Source organism: Condylura cristata, unplaced genomic scaffold (genome assembly GCF_000260355.1).
Source record: "Condylura cristata isolate star-nosed mole 26May11 unplaced genomic scaffold, ConCri1.0 scaffold00025, whole genome shotgun sequence".
Classification (NCBI taxonomy): Eukaryota; Metazoa; Chordata; class Mammalia; order Eulipotyphla; family Talpidae; genus Condylura; species Condylura cristata.
Window position 1 is genome coordinate 19,075,275 of NW_004567126.1, and position 22,919 is coordinate 19,098,193.

Here is a 22,919-nt window from a genome sequence, read left to right on the forward strand (position 1 = left end):
AAATCAACAAGAAGCCCAGTACTGTCTACTAGGTCAATGTAAATAAATGGCTCTGAGCCAAGAAGAGAAAGTCAAAAGAACCAGAAGTAGCTGAAGTCAAGAGAAAAGCGAGAAAACATTTTTATCTACAAACATGACATCATGGGAGAGAAAGAGATCTAAAAGGAATCATTTCTGCCTGGATCTAAAGACAAACGCCTGCTATGGATTTCAAGGAAGCAGATTTATCAGAGAGCAGACTGGCTAGCCTCTGAGGAGGACAATTACAAACTCCCAGGGAAATCAGCAAAGACTCAGAGGTCTAACTGAACTCCAGGGCTCAGGTAGCAGCTACAGGAACTGACGGATGATGCCACACATGTGACAGGCTTTTCCTTTGAACTTGCAATTATATATACTGCTGGGCTTTTCACATACTGGCTCTGAATATCATAAAGTCATTATACCAAGGAATGTCTAATTACCACAGAGAACGCAATCATTAAAGAACATACAGAACTAAGGTGAAGAAGGGGAAGGAAAGGAGAAGGAGATGCTACATTTCCAAAGCCACAGGCACACGAGAAACCAAGTCACCACGTGGCACCGATGTAGAAAAGAAGCCTATTATCAGAAAAATGCTGTGCTATCACCACCATGTGTGGAATCCCCAATTCCTTAAAGAAAAAAAACTGATTCTGAAAATATAAACTGGCTCAAGTACATATAAGCTGAAATGAACAATTCATTAAGAAGAAACAATGAACAGATAAACCCTTATCTTCTACTTGTGCATTTTTTGTGTAACACGGTGAACAGCGTGTGAATAAAGCTTCTTAAAAGCTTCATACCATCAGAAGACAGAAGCCATGCTGGAAACAAAAGTCCTTTCCTTCCTCAATAGGTAGAAAAACTCAAGACCTACATCAGAACACATACCTGGCACCAAGGCAACTGACTCCCACAGACTCTTTTCTGGGGAGGGCATGGAATGTATTTGAAGGCCTCTATCTCAAATCAGTCATTACATAATTAGGATAATTAAAACATCTTAGTTTAACAGACTCAATGTTCCTACAGAAACAGTGCTTTGGAGTGACCAGTGTTAGCTGCTAGTATCAAACATGACCACACTGATATAGCAACAGTACTATCCCCCCACCATCTTCCAAACAAACCAGCACATCACACGGAATAAAGAGCATCCTATAAGCCACTTGGCTTCAGTCAGGCTGGTCACAGCAAGCCCACTGCCAGTGACAAGACACTGAGGAGGAGGAGGAAACAGGGGAAAGGACAGAGGGAGGGTGTTCTAAAAATACAAGACTTTAGCTATGCACGTGATAATCCAAGCCAAAGGGGAGTGTTAAAGCTGTAATACACATTGGGGTTGGGAATAATACCACAGTAGATGGAAGTCTTTAAAAGATTCCTTTCTAAACCTCTTGTGCTAATTCCCCGCCTGGGATTAACACAGACAGCAGGTTAATCTTATAATCACAGGACACACACACACACACACACACACACGCACACGCACACGCGCACACGCACACACACACACACACACACACACACACACAAACTCCTTTCACAACCCAGGAAAGTCTTAAATCCTAACTAGGATCTACAGCACAATACTTTTACCGCTGTTTCCTGGACCATTCTCCAGGCATGTTACCATTAAATAAAAGTCCACACTCTTGCAAGTGGGGAGACCTGCAAACACACTCTCAAACAAGTAAGATAATAAATCATACTAGCTGCTCCATTTTCCTTCCACTGCTTTGAAATCCTGGAGCCACAGGTGCGATACCCAGAGAGGGTAAGACTTCATTGTCACGTCTCCAAGGAACCTCTGCCCTCCTAGGTGCTACTTGAGTAGGGGCTCTCGGCTCACTGGTCCTCTAGAGTGCAACAGGGAGGTAATATGCTAGGTGGCTATGTGGGCAGGAGAAGAAATAGAAACAAACTCTCGGAGGATATTTTTGGCCATTTCAATGTTGTTGTGGGCAATGACCAACGCTTTCTGAATGTCCTGGTAGGAGTATCCCTGACTCATGAGCTTCTCAATCTCACTGGAAAGCTGTGGTGAGGCGGAGGTGGTAACAGCAGCGGAGGCAGCAGAACCACCTTGCTGACAGCTACCTGCTTTTCGTTCAGAGTTGATTCTCCGAGGGAACGGTTTGGGAGGTCTCTCAGGAACTTGAGAACCCTCTGTGAAGTCTAGAAGAAATAAGAAAGAATATATTTGCAAAGCTGGGTGGGAATCCACATTCATGCCAGCAGTAGCAGTAACAGTGTACTATCAAGATTATTGCTCCTCTGCACTGTAAGTTGGGTACGTGTGCTCTTCGGTCACAAGGCTGGTTCTATGGGCTTAAGGGTTTTAGTGTACAGTCTCAATTCTATCACAACAGGAGCAACCTTCTACATATACCACACACCTGTTCTACTAACAACCATTGCTGTCACAGGCATGGAACATCTGCATTTGTATCATACTCTACACACAGCAACAACAGGTTTCACACATATTGCCTGAGGAGGCCAGACAAGATACTGAACTTCTCTTACAAGTAAGTAAACAGAAAGAAGTCTGTTTAAACAAGGTTGGGTGGGTGGAGACGGGTGCTTATTTGGGGAACTGGACACTGTATCTTTTTCACCAGCTGTCCTGAAGGCTGTCTTTAATTCACATGTGACAGTAACTCTGGCTGTTGCCCACCCCAGCAGACACAGGTGCAAGAAGAGCAGCCCAAATGGAAGCTGGCTCCAAGCCAACATGGTATGGCCTCCAGAGCCAGCATGCATCCCTTACAATGGGGAGAGCCCAGAAGTCAGGAATTAAGGGCTGAAACATTAATATTGTCCCTGTTATACATGCACTCTGAGGAGCCAAAGTCTCTTTTACCCCAGCAAAGAGGAAGCCATGATTTAAGAAACAATCTTATTTCTAAGTCTGACAAAATCCTAAAGGATTTGATCATGTTTAACTTCCTAATTTGGGAACTAAGACTAGTTTCTTCCCATTTAGATATAACTTTTATTTTACTACTTCCACATACTGACTTACCATTACCATGTAGTCGTTTCTATTTTAGTACAAATAAGCAGCCATATAGTATCTGAATGCAAACCCAAGATAGCCTGGGGACTCACTTGTAGAATCCCGGTCCAGGGACAGCCAGCCAAAGGAGGAGCTGGCATTGGAGATATCTGAGAGAGTTCGGCGGGCCAGCACTGCTGGCACAGGTGGCTTGGGGACATCATACCCATCATCCTCATTTTCTGATTCCTCAAGGCCAGTGTTGGCATGAGTTGTAGGCAAATTCCCTTCACCTAGAGAAAAACCTGCATAGTTATTTTCTTCTTATAACATACTTCACTTTCTAATAATACATCTCAGCATAAGGACATCAGGTTATTCAGGCATGTGGAAACCCAGTTATTGAATGTTTACTATGGGCCAAACCCCATGTGAGGCCCTGTGAGTACAGATAAAAGAAAGAGAAAATAAGACCTACACCAATCCTGTAAGCTCTACTTTTTGAGCACGTCAAAAACTATCATTGGGTCCTCCCTGGTGGTGCAATGGGTTAAAGAACAGCACTCTGAAACTATCATGGCCACTGCAGCGTAAGTTTGATGCCGGGCCAGGGAGGTGACCCACATGGCACAAAGGACCTCTCCTGTCTCACTCACTGCTCCCCTTAGCAGTGTACTTCATGGGTCTGCCTGTTTTGCTCTCAACTCTGTCTCTGGTGAATCTTCTCAACGCTCCCCACCACACCTCTGGCCGATACCCCAGTTTTGTATGCATAAATAAATAAATCTTTAAAAAAAAAAAAAAACTATCATTGCCAAAGTTAATAGCCGTGGGTACCAAAGACTCAAGAGTCAATTTTCAGTAGTCACTCAACATTTCTATCTGTATTTCACCTTGGATGATCAGCCAAAGAGCCCTGTGTGTGCTGCCTTCTTGACCTTTCAACTTGGTAAGCTAGTTAACAAGGGAATTGGGTATTCACCACCCACACACACAAAAGATTTTTATCAATGCTAAAAAGGAGTAGGAATAAAAAGGAGCTGTCAGTATTGCAGGTTCAGGCCCTGTAACACAAATGTCTCCAAGTCTTAGAAGGATGAAAAAGAACAAAAGGAGCTAGCTCTGTAATAGTAAATAAGAGGAGAAGGTTTTATTATGAATGGGTAGAAGATATTTTTGGGGAGAAATAAAAAAGAATTTTCTACTTATATAAGATTAATAATAAAGATTCATTCCTGTGGATTTTTAGAGTAAAAGAATCTCTACTTACCAAAGGTGCCAGTCTCTGTGACTGATGGGGCAGCCTGAGACTGAATATTATACATTGCTTCATATGTACAGCTATCAATCTGCTGGTCATAATCACATGCTCTGAACCAGAAGAAAAGTAACAATAATCTTCAGAAACAGAACTGTTATTTGCAGACTTACTAAGACTCACTTATTCACAACCCCACCAGATACTGGTTCTAGCATGATAACACATCTTGCTTTTACAGTATCATTAATAAATATCATTAAGACTGACCTTTAGTGAATAATAGATGCGTGTATTTTTTTTTTGAGAGTACTGTGATGTTGAGGAAACATGGAATTGCTAAAATTCCTTACAGCTGCTTACAGCTACAAGAGGTTTAATATTGAGACAGCTATATCGGCATTGCTTATGGCTGGATAATCCCAAGTGCAGGCCGTAGGCCAATGCTGTTAACTAAATTCCAAAACAGGGCTGTGTGAACCTACCGTGAACCCTGGGTTGCCTCCAAAGGCTTCTGAATCCCTACAGGCCTAGAGGAGGGAGTCATATACTCTGTGTCTTCCTCACTTTCACACTGCTCCCCGGGTGGCAGCTTTGGCACAGGAAGAGGTCTGGAAGGTGAGTAATAAAATAAAAAAGAACAAAAACAAAAAGAATTAACAAGCTGGAAAACCCTCCAGTATGAAATAAGTGGTTTCAAAATAGACCACAACTAGAAAGATACAGCCAAATAGATACCACCAAGGGAATCAGTATTACCCCAGTTCAAGATGAGTAAAATATTAAAAACACAGGTGACCTGTGGTCACCTGAGAAATTTTTCACACAGTGTTATTAGAATACTGGGCAAATATAGTTGTCCCAGTCTAAGTGCTGATATGCCAGTTTTTTTATTCACTAGGCACAAAACCAGAAAAAGCAGGTGGGTTTCCTACCATATCCTCGGAATGTATACTAAACCCCTGTTCTAAAAAATACCTGTTTTAAAAAATATACAAATTGTCAAAAGCTTTTTGATAAACTATCTCAGTATAAATACTTTTTCTCCTTGTTTTATAATAAGTAAAGAGTGATAAAGTATCTTAGCAGTTAGCATCAATTCTGGGACTAGGTCCCAGATCTTCTGACTCCAGCTTCAGGAAGCCTGCCATTACAGTCATACATAACTCTCACTAAGAAGATTTTGAAACAAAACTTCTGCCACCTCAGCCCCATAAAACCAAAAATAAAAAAACAAAAATCCCAATTATGTAAGAAATATGCTGCAGCAAGAGCTCCATCCCCAGCTTGGGAGCTGACCCACATGGTGCAGCAGACCTCTCCTATCTCACCCACAGCTCTCCTGAGCAGTGTATTTCAGTAAACCTGCCTGATCTGTTCCCCACTCTGTCTCTGGTAAATCCTTTCACCACCCCCCACCCCGACACCTCTGGCCTACACCCCAGTTCTTCTATGCAAAAAACAAAAAAAGAGAGAGAGATTATACAAAAGGAAACACACCACTTCTGAAAATGTAAGTTAAAAAGCATTTCTCCTTCCTTCTTTATACTTTTTTTTGGCATATTCTAATGTTTAATTTTGCCTAATTATAAAGCAGTCACTGACTTTTATAAAACACAAATGCTACAGGAATGTAATGCAGAGTAACAGTCCCCTATAACCTCACATGAGATTCTTTTCTTTATTATACAAAGTACTCGTATTATTTGTAGACTACATGCTGAAATTCTGAAGTGAAAGTGTATTGGTATCTACAATGTACACTGAAATGTACCAATATAACATGGACTGATGAGTGGGTATAAGGGATGGATGGATGGATGGATGGATGGATGGATGGATGGATGGATGGATGGATGGATGGATGGATGGATGCATGGATGCATGGATGGATGAATGGATGGAAAAAATGTGTGATAAAACTGTAATAAAAGTGCTAATAGCAGAATCTAAGTATAAGTCTATGGATGTTCACTTTAAAATTCTTTTACCCTTTGTTTAAAACTTTTCATAATAAAACATTAGTGGGAAAACAACTCATAAAAGACTAAGAAAAAATACCAAGTATTGGTGAAGATGTACATAAATGAGTACTTTCTTACACATCGTTGGGGAATAAAACATTTGTGTGTTTCTAGAGTATAAGTATTTAACTAAAATAGACATGAATACTCTTGGACTTAGCAATTTCACTTCTAATAATTTTACCTAATAATGTAGCTATAGCATAGTGGAAAAACAGGCAATGACCTGCCAAATAATAATGCATTAAACACATAAATTTTGAATTACACTGATAGCAATATACCTCAAGTCAACAGTGTCCCTCATGACTCTTAGAGATTCCAAGCAGGAAACTTGGAGGCCTATTCCTTCTTATATCACAACAGGCTTGGCCTCACTTATTTTACCAACTGAGGTTCCACTTAGTCTGCTTGACTGCTTTTCAGTCATCTAAAAATCATTGTAATAGAATATATAATGACATCCTAAGATAGTTAAGATATTCCTAGTGAAAAACAATAAACAGTATATGATTCATACATGCAAAAATGCCAATATCAAATTGCTGATTCTCAGTAAAGACTATGGATAAAAAATTATATTTCTTTAGTGCTGCAGTATTATTTTTCATAATAATAATAATAATAAAGTCTTATTTAGTTATGCACACAGCATTGAGGTATATATAGGCCAGAGGTGCAAGGGATGAGAGGCTTCACCAGAGACAGAGTAAAGAACAGGATAGCAGATCAATTAAGTGAACTGCTGAGGGGAGCAGCGGGTGAGATAGGCAAGGTCTGCTGTACCATGTGGATCATCTCCATGGCCTGGGATCGAACTCGCATTGAAGCAGCTGCTCCTAGCTTGCAGGGCTGCGTCCTAACCCACTGCATTGCCAGGGAGGGCCTATTATTACTTTTTATTTAGAAGAACTGGGGTATGCATAAGAGGGTTCACCATAGAAAGAGTAGGGAGCAGAATAGGCAGACTTATTGAAACACACCTGCTGAGCCGAGCAGCAGGCAAGACAGGAGAGGTCAGTTTTGCCTTATGTGGGTCAGCTCCCTGGGTATTCAACTCAGGCCATAGAGGTGATGGCAGTGAGACTTAACTCTTAGGACACCAAGGAGGCTCATAAGTATTCTTTTCATAAAGAAAAAAAAATGATTAAAAGTGCACTACTTTCTCACAAAGCATTTTAACAATACAACTATAAAACCAAAGCAAATTTATAACAGTAAAAGCTTTAAACTAAGTAAATATCCAACAATAGGGTAATGGCTACATATGTGATGTTATAGCAATGTTATAGACTATGTAATCGTAAAAGTAAGGATTTTGAAAAGCTTTTTAAATGATAGCAAGAAATGCCCAAGATACAATTTTAAGTTTTAAAAAGGGCAATACAAAACTGTGCCTTTATATAATATTATTTATATATATATATTACATTTCTACAGCCATTGCCCAAGTATTAGCTAAGCTTCTGCTTATAACAGCCGCCTAAATAGTATAAATTACCAAAGAAAAAAGGCACTGGAGAACCACTGGTATTGGATAGCCACCAGCAGCAGTCAAGAATTTAGAGGCCAAGATTCTGAAGAGAAGAATACACTGAAATAAATCCCCTGTTAGGGGTTTCTAACTAAGAGTTTGATGAAAATTTCTAATAAATGGTGGGGAGAGAAGGACTGGAATTTCAGGGTATTGTGAGAGCCAAGATAATGTGGTGCCAAAAATCCTTGAGAAGGAAACAGCGGAGAAGTAGATTAGAAATTCTGCCTGCAATTTTCCCTGGAAGTTATTGCTATCCTAGCTGTATAAGCATGGGGCTGGACTCTGAGAAACCATGTAGAAAGCAGCAATTGAAGAGTTGCACAAATACTTCCAGTTGTCTTGCCAAGATGGAGAGGCAGTGTTAGAGCAGATAAGGCCTTAAACGAATTACAATTTATATCTTTGATTTTATAAAAAGATGGACAATCTTATGAGAAAACTAGAATCAATAAATTCTTAAATTCACAAGGAAACTCCAGAATCCAAAAATACCATGTTTGAAAATGAAAATTCAATAGATAGGTTTAGGGCAGATTAGAAATGGCAAAAGAAAAGAACTGATTACAGAAACTAAAGTACAGACAAGAAAAATAAACTCTTTATAATACCATATCCAAATAAAATATGTAAATTAGTATAGAAAGCCAACTACAATCAGCAGCTTAAAATTACTATTATTTTACTTTGAAAATCAGTTTCATAGCATTGGTCTTAAATCTTCAAAGGGTCTCTCTGTCAGCCGCCTGTTTAAGTCTCAGTGCTATCACCACTACAGTCAGAGTTCGATACCTAGCCAGGGAGCTGACCCACATTGGCACAGCACACCTTTACTGTCTCGCCCATTCTTAGCAGTGCATTTTAGTCAGTCTGCCTGTCCTGCTTCCCACTCTGTCTCTGGTGAATTCTCTCACCCTCCTCACATCTCTGGCCTACACCCCAGTTCTTCTACACTAAAAAAAAGAAAGAGAATTAAATCTTGAAACAATTTTAAAATCATTTACTTTTTTTTTTAAACCATTTACTTTTAATAGATTCTTTTTCAGAAGTAAACTGCTACATATGTGTTCATATACATATCTTTTTAGTTTGGGTATATTTCTATAGTGTTTTGTATGAATTAGAGATAAGAGGACCTGAGGAAAAAAAGTAAAAACACTAAAAATAAAGAAAAACACAGAAATGAGCAAAAAAGCTATACCAAAAGATCTAACATTTAGGTAATGAGAACCCCAAATTTTCTAACAAGTAGTAGCAGGTGAACTTCTAAAACTGATTTAAAACCTCAAACTAGAAATTCAATACTCTACATACCCTTAACTATACACACATGCACATACTTGCAGTTCTACAAGTAACTATGAAGAAAAGGAACACAACTGCCGCACTCCAAAGACAAAGAGCCTGAGAAAAACATCACCTTTAAAAGACAAACGTTTAGGGGTCTCCCTGGTGGTGGAAGGGGTCAGAGTGCAGCATTATGAAGCTATCTGTTGGTACTGCAGCATGAGTTCAATCCCCTGCCAGGGGAGTGACCCACATGTCGCAGCAGACCTCTCCCGTCTTGCCTGTCGCTCCCCTTAGCAGTGTATTGCAGTTGATCTGCCTATTCTGACCCTACTGTCTCTGGTGAATCCTCTCACACCCCCCACCTCTGGCCTGTACCCCAGTTCTTGCATGCATACATAAATAAGTAAATTTTTTTTTTTTTAAAGAGCAACATTAAGCCTAAGTGTTAATTTCTCAATAGAAACAATTGGAAGCCAGAGGGCAGAGTAACATATATACATTTTAAAATTTATTTTTAACATCATTCTTCACTTTGTGCCTTTTTTCATCTCAGCTGTAATCCCCATGGATTTCCCACCACTAATTCATCCCTGTACCACCACCATAGTTCCCTGCATCTTTTTTTCCCACCCCATTTTTGATCCCATTTCCTACTCCACCCCCGTAAAATGTCTTTGGTATATAGTTGTTTGTTGTTTTTCATTTTTTCTTTATTATAATTGCTTTTTTTCCCCAGGGTAATTTTTTTTATGTGCTAAAAGAAAATAACTCCACTTAAGAATACCATACTTGGTTAAATTATCTTAAAAAAAATTAAAAATACTGTCAAACAAGTTTGGGATTTTTTTTTATTATAATAGTTTATTTTTACATCATTTCGTGCCTTTTCCCATCTCAGTTGTAATCCCCATGGACTTCCCAACACCAGTTAAGTTTGGGATTTTAATGGTACTATAACAACTGCTTCCTCTCTCCCAAAAAAGGATAATCTATAGACAAATGGACAAATTCATACATACAAATTTTAACAAGACTATATGACTAAGAAATAGAAATTATGAATAGATTTATAACTAGTAATGAAAGTGAATCAGTGTCCAAAAGCTTCCCAAAAAAGAAATCTTGATGACTTCCCTGGTAAATTCTAACACTAAAGAACAACTAATACTAATCCTTCTTAAACTTCTCCAACAATCGGATGAGGGAACACTTGCTAATTCATTCTGTGAGACCAACAAAACCTTGGTACAAAACAAGACAAAGACACTACGAGAAAACTACAAACCAATATCCCTTATGAACACTGGTGCAAAATTCCTCAACAAAATAGTCTCTAAAAGAATACAGTAGCATATTAAAAGGATTGCATACCATCACCATGGAATTTATACCTCGAAAGCAAGGATAGTTCAACATATAAAAATTGATTAATATAGGGCCCTCCCTGGTGGCGCAGTGGGTTAAAGCACAGCACTAAAAAGCTAAAGCCACTTTAGCATGAATTCGATGCCCGCCCAGGAGGTGATCTATATTGCGGGGCAGACCTCTCCTGACCTGCCTCAGTGGGATCCCCTTGTTGATCTGCCTGTTCTGCTCCCCACTCTGTCTCTGGTAAATCCTCTCACCCCCCTGCACCTCTGGCCTGTACTCCAAATATTTTTTTAAAAATTGATTAATATATACAGCACATCAACAAAATGAAGTGTGTGGGGGGGGAAATCCCCACATGATCATCTATCTCAATATGGCAGAAAAGGTTTGACAAAATTTAACACCATTTCATGGGGGGGGGGGAAAAGCCACAAAATAGGAATGCAAGGAAAGCATCTCAACATAATAAAAGCCATATGTGAAAACCCACACCAAATATCACATTTAATTGCCAAAGACTGAAAGCTTTTCATCTGAAATCAGGAATAAGATAATGCTGTCTACTGTTACTACTTCTATTCAACATAGTACTGGAAGTTCTAACCATGACAATTAGGCAAGGAACAAGGTATCCACACTGACAACTTAAAGCAAAACTTATCTCTGCTTGAAAATGCTTTGATCAAATATGTAGAGAACACTAAAACTACCCTCCCCCCAAAATGCCATAAGAACTAATGAATGAAGTTAGCATATTAGCAGGCTACAAAGTCAACATACAAAGATCAGTTGCATTTCTAAACAAAAACAATGAACACATCTGGAGAGGAAATTACAATTATACTTCCACTTGCAATGCCATCAAAATAATAAAATATTTAGGAAAACCTTAACCGAAGAGGTAAAGGCCCTGGCTCAATGAAAATGACAAAATACTGCGGAAGGAAATTAAGACCTTAATATATGGAAATATATTGGAATATGGAATATCCCATATTCATGTACATCCCATATTCATTGATACATAAATATATGCACCAATACACTGGTACATGTATGTACCAATAATATAGCTAAAATGTCACTATTATTCAAAGCAATCTACATACTGATGCCAATACGTATACTCCCTATCAAGATCCCAATGACACTTTGCAGAAATAGAAAAATTCACCCTAAAATTCATAGGGAATCTCAAGGGACTCTGAACAACCAAAACAATCTTGAAAAAGAACAAAATGAAGACTTACAGTTTTTGATTTCATAACATACCACACAATGCTACATTAGTTAAAACAGTGTGTTAACAGCATAAAAACAGACATACAGACAAATCAATAGAAAGCCTTCACACATATGGCCAAATGGCCAAGACCATTCAATGGGAAAAGTATAGTCTTTTGAAAAAGTATGGTGATGGGAAAATGGGATATTCATGAGCAAAATAATTAAGTTTGACCTTTACCTAGCAGCATATACAAAAGTTAACTCAAAATGGAAAAAGGACCTAAATATAAGACTAAAAAAAAAAACAAAACTCTTAAAAAAGGACCTTAATTTGATTTAGCAATGGTTTCTTGGATATGATACCAAAGACACAGGTAACAAAAGAAAAAGTAAAGTATTTCATGAAAATGTTTAAATTTTGCTCATCAAAAGACACTATCATCTACTGAGTAAAATGGCAGTCCACAGAGTAGGAGAAAATATTTGTAAATTATCTATAAGAGGTTAATATCCAGAATATACAGAGAACATTTAGAATTCAGGTAAGCCTTAAAATAAATAAAGACTGTGGGCCTTTACTGCAGCAGTTCTGCCACTTGTTGACCAAGTATCTTGTTCAAATACTTTGCTTTACAAGATGAAGAGTTACCGGGAGGCTGGTGGGAGTGGCTGCACAACATGAGTGTATTTAATACTCTGAAAGGCATGCAGTTGAAACCATAACCAAAGGCAGCATTGTGCTTCCAGAAAACTCTCTAAGAAAATATTGCAATCAACAGTAGAAGCTGTTGCAATGGGCTCTAGAGGAAGGGATGGAAGAGATTCAATCATTTAGTATGGAAGCTGGTGATAAAGTTCTCCCAGGGTAAGGATTAGCTCTCATTTAGAGATGGCTGGTATACAGCTATGCTATAGCAACATTATTTAAACAGGTGAAATCTGGTAGCAACCCATGTGCCCACTGAACAATGAATGGATAGACAAAATGTGGTATTAAGCAAATATATGTAATCTGAAAAATGCTACAATATGAATAAACTTTGAGGACATTCACTAAGTAAATAAGCCAGTCACAAAAAGATGAGCAAGTCATTATATAAGGTACCTAAAGTAGTCAAAATCATAAAGGCAGAAAGTAGAATGGTGGTTGTCAGGAGCTAGGTGAAAGAGAGAGCTGAAGAGTTAATAATCCGCAGTTTCTGCTTTGCAAGTTGAAGAGTGATGGGGAGGCTGGTAAGGGAAGCTGTGCAACATGAGTGTATTCAACAACCAGTGATCTATCTATACATTTAATAATGGTGACATCTGATGGTAAATTTTACGTTGTGTTTATTTTACCACAATTTTAAAAAAGGAAACAGAGACATAGGAAAAATCAAAATGAGTTAAGAAATTTAAAAAATTTTTAAATGTTAAGAAATTTTAAAAATCAACAAAATCAAATTGCTTCTTTGGAAAGATTAATAAAACTGATTAATAATGATTAATAAAATACATGCACAAAGAAAAAAGAATGTAATTATCCAAAACATTAAAAATATGATAATTTTTTTTTCAAAGATTTATTTATGCATACAGAACTGGGGTACAGAAAAATATGATAATTTTTACAGGTACAAATACAGATTAATATTTCTCTTTTTTTCAGCAGCACACAGCAAATATACTAAGAAAAAGGGAAAAAAGGAGATGTCAGTGTTGCATTTTATTTTATTGAAGATTTTTAAGAATTTATTTACGCATACAAGAACTGGGGTACAGGCCAGAAGTGCAGAGGATGAGAGGCTCTTCAGAGACAGAGTGGGGAGCAGACCAGGCAGACTGACAAAGTACACTGCTGAGGGGAGCAGCGGGAGAAACAGGAGAGGTCTCCTGTGCCATGTGGGTTGGGGATTTAACTTAGGCTGCAGTGGCTGCCAATAGCTTGATATAGTTGACTTTAACCCCTGTACAACCAGGGAGGACCCAGTGTTGCATTTTAAAAGAGCTGGTTTAAAAGAAAGAAAAAGGAAAGGAAAGGATATTTGCATGGGGGAAAATGACAGCTCTTAAAGGGCACGAAGCTACCCTTTGAAATGGGCAGGTTTATTAAGAAAGACGCCTTCATCGGTAGTCCTGGGGCAAAATCTGTCTTTATTTTACATACTCTTTCGGGTTTTTAAAATTTTCTTTAAAGTAAGATGTTTAAAAGTACCAACTCCATTATATGAAATATAGCTTAGTAAATTTACCTGGCAGCCAGAGAATAAATGGCATTGGCAGATGCAGAAGGTTTGATTTTGGGGTGCTCACACTCTGGACCTGCTAATGGGCTGCTATTCACATTCTGGAAAGAAAAGTATTAGAAAAAAACCTCTCTTATCACAGTCAAGTATCTCATTTATTTTAACCTATTAAACGTAACTATAACAATACTATAGACACAGACCTCATTCCCACATCCCAAACAATGCTTAATTCTTCTTTCAAAGGCTTATCTCAAATTCAACACATCCATACATGGCCAGGTTCAAAATCTAAGGGTTATATTTGTGTGTGTGTGGACATGTCACTTCACTAATTAAAAAAAAACTTCAAGATAATGGTGTGTGTGATTTCTTGTACCTAATTTGGCTGCCCCTTCCACTCATTGTCAATGCTTCTCTCTCCCCTTTACCTACTTAACACCAGCTATATTAAAACCCCATTTCTGTTTCCCAAATACATTCTCTCAGACTTGCTTTCCCCTTTCCCCTGGAATGATTTCCCCACAGAATCAGTATTACTTACGCTTTCTATTCCCCAGGTCTTTTGCTTAGAACTATACTCCACCCTCCGAACCCAACTCCAGCTCTCCCTACACCACTTTTCTGCACTTTCAGACCAAACACCTTATATGCCTTATTATCTTAGTTTCCATCTATCCCTTACCAGAATGTAAATTTTTTGAGGGCAAGATTTTTTTGTTGCATGCATAAAACTGAACCAACGAAAGAATAAATATACCTTCTTCTACCCTTGTTCTGGAGGTCGTTATCTTATATATATGAAAAGGAAGGCCAACCAGTCCTTATTGTAGCTCCAATCCATTCTGCATACTACTACTAGATTCATCTTTTAAACCATCATTTGGGTCATGTCACTTCACAAATTAAAAAACTTCAAATGCTCTTCAATTCCTATTAAATCAACTCCTATTCTTTTGGAAAGGGGTATTCAAGGTCCTCTATGCCAGTGCTAATGTTCCTATGTTCCTTCCTATTTAATCCTTTTCCTTACTCTGATACACAAAAATTCTGCTTCACTCAAATTAAACTACTTATTCCACAATCCACCTAACCATTTCTGTCACTGTAGCTCTAATTTATCTTAAAACTATATCCAGTTTGGAAAGAGTACTTCCAAGTCCTGATGCCACTCTTTCTACAAAGTCCTCATGACTGCTGTATGTGTAATTAATCTCCTCTTTCTCTATATGTCAAACACTTTAATCCATACTAATCGTGTCATTTCTACTACTACTACTACTACACACACTTTATTGTAAAACACACACATCTTATGACCTGTTCTATTAATAGATCAATTATTGCTATATTATCTTTGAATCTTGTACCAAACCGATCACAAAATTTTGAACCATTAAATGACATCTACAAATATTTGTGAACAAGCTAAATAATTTCAAAATCAGAACTTACCATAGAGGCATCCAGACTGAATGTGCTTCCGAGCCTAGACACATCTGTTCTGGGCTCGATTTGTGAGGGCAATGAAAATGGAAGTGAATGCCGGTTGGTTAATTCTCTTCCTGTCCAAGGGTCACTAGGGTTTGGGGCAACTACTGGTACTTTGGGGATTGGCCGAGACAGCCATGATTCCCCAAGGCGGCTAGAGGGGACAGGGGGCAGTTTGTCTCTAGATGGACAGTCACCAGGTGTACAGGGCAAGGGGCGTCTCTGAGGCCGGGTTTCTGTTCCACCAGAATATGGCCGGTCTGGAGGGGGTGGTGGTGGAAGATCTCGAAGTGTGGGAGGTATTGGTAAAGGTTTGTCCTTATGAAGAGACCCAGAAGTAGCCTGCGGAAGCATGATGGAAGCAAATCAATGAAAACCTACTAATTCACAGCAAAGAATTAAAAAGCTAGAAATGGATAATGCTTTACCTTAGAAGCAGTTCCAAGGCCAGAAGCACTTGAAGGAATAGACACTCGCTGCTGCAAAAGGTCAAGTCGTGGTGGCACTGGGGGAAGGGAAGCTTGTGGGGCCATGGAGAATGGAGATGGAGGCCGTTCCACCTAACACAGATAAAATTTCCTAATAGGTTATTCTTGTTTGGGTATATAGCATCATTCAACCTCTCCTAAAGCTGTAGATAGCAAAGACTATATGACACTGAATGTAATTACCCACTGGCCTTACTGGCTTTGGATAGCCTTTGCTGAATTATTTGTTACCATAAGAGGGCACTCTCAATCCCAGAAATAACACAGAGATGCAAGCTATGGCCAATAGCTGTGCACAACAGCTATAGAGGGCTCCTGAAATTTCTTTTTAAATGACATTAAATAGTTTTATTTCATGAAGCTAAAATGAAGTGTATTTATGATCCTTTATTTTAAATATGTAATTGCCCTTTTCTAACTTCTAAATGGTAAATTAACTTTCCTGTGATAATTCCTCTTATATAGGTTATGCTTTTTTTTTTTTAAAAGATTTTATTTATTTATACGGAACTGGTGTACAGGCCAGAGATGTGGAGGGTGAGAGAATTCACCAGAGACAGAGCAGGGAGCAGAGCAGGCAGATCTACGAAGTACACTGCTGAGGGGAGCAGCGGGCGGGTCAGGAGAGGTCTGCCGCGCCATGTGGTCACCTCCGGGGCAGGCGGGAATCGAACTCATGCGGAAGTGGCTTAAGCTTCTCAGCGCAGTGCTTTAACCCGCTGCGCCACCAGGGAGGGCCGGTTATGCTTTTTTTTTTAAGATTTCTTTTTATTTACACATAAAACAACTGGGGTGTAAGCCAGAGGTACAGGGGGTAAGAGGGTTCATAAGGGACAAAGTGGGAAGAAGAACAGGTAGACTGATGGAAATACATTGTTGAGGGGAGCAGCCAGCAAGACAGAAGAGGTCTGTTGTGCCATGTGGGCCACCTCCAGGGCAGGGATCGAATTTGCACTGAAGCAGCTGCAGCCAGTTTTGCAGTGCTGCGTCCCAACCCGTTGTGTCACCAGGGAGGGCCCCCTAGTTTACAATTTTTAAAAAAATTACAACCTTAGCCTCATCTTTTAGAGAAAGTGTTTTCAAGATTAAAATTGTAAATCTACATAAAAAAGAAAGGGGAAGACATTAATCTCTCAACATCACTTGGGAAAATTAATGCCTGGGTGCATAGCAAGGAAAGAGATCAAAGATGATAAATTTTCTGTGATTATGACAAAAAGAAAGAAATGAGATTTGTAAGAGGAAAATGCCCTAAACTAAAAAGCATCTTAAGTTCTTCTAAAGGAATGTTATTTCAATCCTGTAATTAAAAGAGATTAACATCTTCTGTCTCTCTGTATGTTTCCAAAAACAGGGGAATAAACCATAGTAACAGCTCAAATGTAACCTTTTCTATTTTCCTGCCTGTAGCTCAGTGCTGAATGCTCAGTAAGCTTATCCAAATAAACTGTGTTGAGATACATAGTAATTCATATAAATGCTACTTGGCATCTGTATTTCCTAATAGGGAGCAATAAAGATGAAAAATAGGCAAATAATCAAGTACTTATATAAGATGATTAAAATATCCATCTTCATACTTAGTGCTATCATTGGTGCTGGGTGGTGAGTGAGAGAAAAGCAAGCCCTCACCATTAGGTACTTATACTCATCATTAAGAAAATGGGCTTCAGGGCCTTCCCTGGTGGCACAGAAGGTTAAAGCCCAGCACTGAGAAGCTAAGCCACTTCAGCATGAGTTCAATCCCCACCCTGGAAGTGACCCACATAGCGTGGCAGACCTCTCCTGACCTGCCTGCTGCTCCTCTCAGCAGTGTACTTCATCATCAGTCGGCATGTTCTGTTCCCCTCTCTGTCTCTGGTGAATCCTCTCACCACCCCTGTCCTATGGCCTGTACCCCAGTTCTGTATGCATAAATAAATAAATCTTAAAAAAAGAAAAGTTTATTATTAAAAAAAATAGGCTCTATGTCAACTAAGCATGAGCTGCTTAGTACCTCAAGGGTTAAGACAGTGAAAAAGTGATTTGTGAAGCTAACTGTCACTTCATCATCAGAATCTAGGTCACTCACTGTATCCTGTTGATTTCTCCATAAAAACATTTCATAGTTGTATTTTCCTTTTCATTCTATTTATCAATCTCAAATTTATTAAAATCACCATCTTAGTGATTCTTCCAATTTTCGTTTCTCATCTCACCAAATCTTTTTGCTCACCATTACCAGCTAGCAGTCCTTAAATAATATCTCAAAAACCATCCATCTTAACAGTTAACTCCCACTGTCCTATGTCATAAAATCTCATACTCCCCCCTGGCTTTCACAAGTTTCTCTAATTAGTTCTCCCTAACTAACAGTATTTTCCATAACTCCCTGTTCTATAATTCCTACCTCCCTACCTTTATTCAAATTGTTTCCCACTTTGGAAGGGTCTCTGCCTATTCTGACTCCTGCTACCATCTATTCTCTTTCCCATTCAAGAGCAGGTTAAGCTAATTGTATTCCTCAATTTATGACTCAATATCATAACTGAATCCTGCAATGCTCTTTTACCTTAACCTACAATAAAGTTTCATAAAAGGAAAAAATACAAATGAAGATATTATCTAAGATATACGGAAGCATATTTACAAAACCTAAGGGACATAAAAATGCACACAGAAAGGGTTCACTGCATAGTTCAATGAAGGAAACTAAGACCATAACTGACTGACAAAGCAAAAAAAATCCTTAATTTTTCAGGGAACCAAGTCTAAGGAAACTATTTTAAAAGCTTCTGGGGCACCAAATAGCAAAAAATACCTTAGAAACTAGAAGTCAGTGAAGCTAACTTCTACAACTTCCTACAACTACCCAGCAATTTGAGGATTTGAATGAAAACATTTCCAAATATCAAATGTTTCAAAACTATATCTTTCACCTTTTCAGAAAAAGCTATTTTGAGGACATGTTGCATCTAAACAAAGAAGTAAAGTAAAACAGAGCAAAACATGGAGCCAAGAAATACGTAATCCAACAGAGAGGAGAGGCAGTGAAGTCCCATGATGATGGCACAGGGAGAGCGCCGGGTGATGGGGACAAGCACACTTAGAGAATAACCAGTCCAGGCTGGAGCCAAACACACAACTCTTGCATACAGGAGTACACTGTGTTATATATACACTGCCTACCATATTAATAAAGGAACAGAATTTATTTCATAGAAAATTTATATTGAGAGGATACTTAAAATGTAGGAAATAGAAATAAATCCCAGGAAAAGCAGAAGGTTGAATTAGAAAGCAAAAGTAATTCTATTATTGTATGTAACCTGGCACAGTAGGAAGCAAAAACATTTAAATACTGGATAGTAATTTAGCCAAAACGTATTCAAATAACAATAAGGGAAGGAGATGGAGTCGAAAGGAGGAAAATAATAGATCTAAATCTGTTCTTTAATACTTTAAGTGTGCAGATAACTAATACTGAAGAAAGCCCAGCTTAAGGAACAGTTTTATGAACTGAAGAGTGTGAATGGGGCACAGAGAGGAGCTGGAGTGGTAAAGGCAGGGAACTGATATTTCTATAGGCCCTTTAGCCAAGTCTCTTGAACTTTAAAACTGTCATGTGCATTTACTACCTGAATTTTTAGAAAAAAAGTTTCCCTATATTAAAAAACAACAACAAAGAGTCACCATGATGTGATGAAACAAACACTCATCGTTTCATAGGTCTTTGAGAGTGATTTAGATAAAAAAAATTAGTGTCTACACAGAAATAGATATACTTTTACTCAAATATTTTATTCACAGAGAGTAGAGAACTGAAATATAAAGTATGAAGAAAAATGAAATAAAACACCCATTTACCTACCTACCACTCAGATATGAAATAAAATACTACTCATCTTGGCCCTCCCTGGTGGCGCAGCGGGTTAAAGACCTGCACTAAGAAACTAAAGCCACTTCCGCATGAGTTTGATCCCCGCCTGCTCTGGAGGTGACCCACATGGCGCGGCAGACCTCTCCTGACCCGCCCGCTGCTCCCCTCAGCAGTGTACTTCATCCATCTGCCTGTTCTGCTCCCAACTCTGTCCCTGGTGAATCCTCTCACCTCCGTATCTCAGGCCTATACCCCAGTTCTGTATGAATAAATAAATAAATCTTTTTTTAAAAAAAATACTACTCATCTTTGCAAAATTCCTATGTGCCCCTCTCCTAATTATGCCCTTCACCAATATCAAAGAATATAATGCACATACTCTTTTATCAAGCAGTTCTACCACTAGAAATTTACCCTACCTATAGACTTGCAAAAGAATGCCAATATGTGTAAGCTGGAAAGCAACATAAATGTAATTTATGTTGTAATTTACTTAATCATTAATAAAAGATTAAGTAAATTACAGAATAACCAAGTGATGATAAAATACATGAAGCTGTCTTTTCTCTATATGAATTTTTACAATGTATTTATTACTTTTATTTAAATGAATAAATTTAATACATCATATATATCAGCTTGGAAAAAAAGTGTTGATTTACTTTTCCTCTCTAAAGTCCTATAGCACTAAAGGAAACTACCCAGTATTTTAAAACAATGTGTGTTCTAAAAAAGTATTCTAATTTCAAATGAATATATACATTTGAAATTAAAATAAATACATACGTTTGAAATTATTATTCAGTTTCCCTAATATTCCAAGAATTTCCATGAATAAGCAAATAGCAATCCATATTAGAACATAAAATTGCTCTAAAGGTAAAGCAGTATCTTACAATGGAACCAAAGACTCTGTTATGATTACTGTCAACTTCAAAAACCAAAAATGTACCAATCAGCTAGTATTTATTTCCTCAACAATCCATTTTGATATATTATAGACCAACTTATCAATTCCACTTTTGAAGTGTTTTCAATTGCCAGCCAACATTCCAAGTAATTATATATGCTCAAATTTGAGTAACTATTTACAAATAATATGGCTCTTGCCTTCTAGGAACTCATATTACAAAGAGAAGTACCTGTGATAAAATATTACAAGGTTATAAGTTCTATGGCAGATAGACACTGGGTTTCAGAAACACCTGGGTAGATCTAAATTATATGAACAGACTGTTCCAGTTTCCCAACATATTTAGAGTGTGAGCTATGGGTGAAAAAAGGTTTCCAGGAAATGCAAATTAAATAGGAACTACAACGACAAAAGCATGGAGAAATTTTTAGTGAATTGTTCTTGCGGGACCACAAAATATAATATGGAAGGAAGGAGAAATGCACTTAATCCACTAAGTAAACAGAGTCAGCAAAGTGTGTGAAGCAAAGGAATGCAGTGAGCAGATTTATACTGGAGATCAAACACTGTGGCAGAACAGATGATAAAGCCTGAAACATGGTAGAGGCACTGAGGACAAGAGGAGAAATGTTCAGTAAGGATATTAATGTCTATTCTTAGAGTTACATGAGTATAGGATTATGGAAGTCAAAATAAGCAAAGTGCGTATCTCTTACATACCAAATGCATATTAGTCCTTATCATTCTTTGTAGTTTGAATGCCAATAAATTCTCTACTACTTTGAACAGAACTCATAATGGATTTTGTTCAGTCTTTTAAACTACAGTTTTACCTTGGCACCAGCTAATTCCTTCATCATGAAGAGAGAATCATCAGCTCGTTCATCATCATCATCATCATAATTTGGGGAGGGAGCTCCCTCTGCTCCTTGCCTCAACAGGCTGCCATTTCCCCTAGGATCAAATGGATCAACCACAATGGGCTCAGTACCTTTAATTTCACATCGGCAGAATGGACAGCCCTGGCCTTCTGATTCCTGGATAGGAAACAGGAGATAACAGACACATATGAGAGTTAAAATATCAGTCCATGAGAAAATACCTTTCCTACAGATGAAAAAGTAATCCAAAGTTTAAAACCTAGCCCACATACCAGGCTGTCCTATATATCTGTAAAGGATATACAAACTCCAGTTCTTCAGAGTGCTTTCCTAACTGAGAAAATGTATGGTTTGGATCCATACCTGCCAGGACGTAAGACAGGATGTGCACATGAGGTGTCCACAGGGCTCAATCTTTACGTCTTTATCATTTTCAGCACATATTTTACATAGTTGGAATGTGGAGCCCATCTCACAGTATAATTCATATTGTTCCTTTGATTAAAAAATAGTATTAAAAGGTTACTCAGCTTCTTGCAGATTATTTGTTTAGTGAATGATACCTTAAATACTAAAGACAAGGAAAATGAAAACTTACTCTCAATACAAATGTTTTTATGAAAGTATCACAACAGTGATTATATTATCTTAATAAGCTAGAAAGTACCTGCTACTGGTTCTATTTTAAGTTGCATGATTTAAAGAAAAAATGGAATACATAAATTAGCTAATCTAGTATCATTCTGTCAGTTCTATAAAGTATATACAAAAATTTGGTCTAGTGATATGGTTATAAAGTAAAATAAAACTCACCTGGGTCACTTTGATGTGGTCTTGGGGGGTTGGTTCACATAAACCTGTCAGGTCAGGATTCTGATTCCGTCCATCAGGAAACAAATAGCTATACAAAGAGTAACAAGCCAATTTATCACGACTTGCTAATACAGACAAATGAGATCTAAGAATTCCCTCATTCGAAAGGGTAATTTTTTGTTAGTGCAAAGATAAACCCCACTAATAATTCAAGAAAAATAAATAACAGAAAGTTCCAAGAAGATACTCTCCAAACACTGCTATTTTTCATCCAGGGCACAATGCTACAAGTTCTACCTTTTAATCAAGGGGTTGACAAACTTTTTCTATAAAAAGCCATATAGTAAAAATTTAGGCATTGAGGGCCCTCCCTGGTGGCGCAACGATTAAAGCACAGCATTATGAAGCTATTGCAGACACTGCAGCATGAGTTCGATCCTCAGCCAGAGAGGTGATCCACATGGAACAGGAGACCTCTTCTGACCTACCTGCTGCTCCCTTCAGCAGAGTATTTCAG

General features: G+C 38.1%; 1 protein-coding gene across 1 annotated transcript in view; it reads right to left on the reverse strand.

Moving 5' to 3' along the window:
- Window positions 1-1,540: 1,540 nt before the first annotated feature.
- Window positions 1,541-22,919, reverse strand: part of CBL (Cbl proto-oncogene, E3 ubiquitin protein ligase) — a 74,490-nt gene continuing 53,111 nt past the window's right edge. Inside the window, exons 7-16 of the mRNA XM_004689180.2 lie at window positions 22,403-22,490; window positions 21,953-22,084; window positions 21,542-21,745; window positions 15,877-16,008; window positions 15,413-15,790; window positions 13,964-14,058; window positions 4,772-4,897; window positions 4,299-4,399; window positions 3,142-3,321; window positions 1,541-2,205 (exon numbers count right to left, since the gene is read on the reverse strand). Coding sequence (XP_004689237.1) covers window positions 1,913-2,205; window positions 3,142-3,321; window positions 4,299-4,399; window positions 4,772-4,897; window positions 13,964-14,058; window positions 15,413-15,790; window positions 15,877-16,008; window positions 21,542-21,745; window positions 21,953-22,084; window positions 22,403-22,490 — 1,729 coding nt within the window. The 3' untranslated portion in view covers window positions 1,541-1,912. The remainder of the gene's footprint in view (window positions 2,206-3,141; window positions 3,322-4,298; window positions 4,400-4,771; window positions 4,898-13,963; window positions 14,059-15,412; window positions 15,791-15,876; window positions 16,009-21,541; window positions 21,746-21,952; window positions 22,085-22,402; window positions 22,491-22,919) is intronic.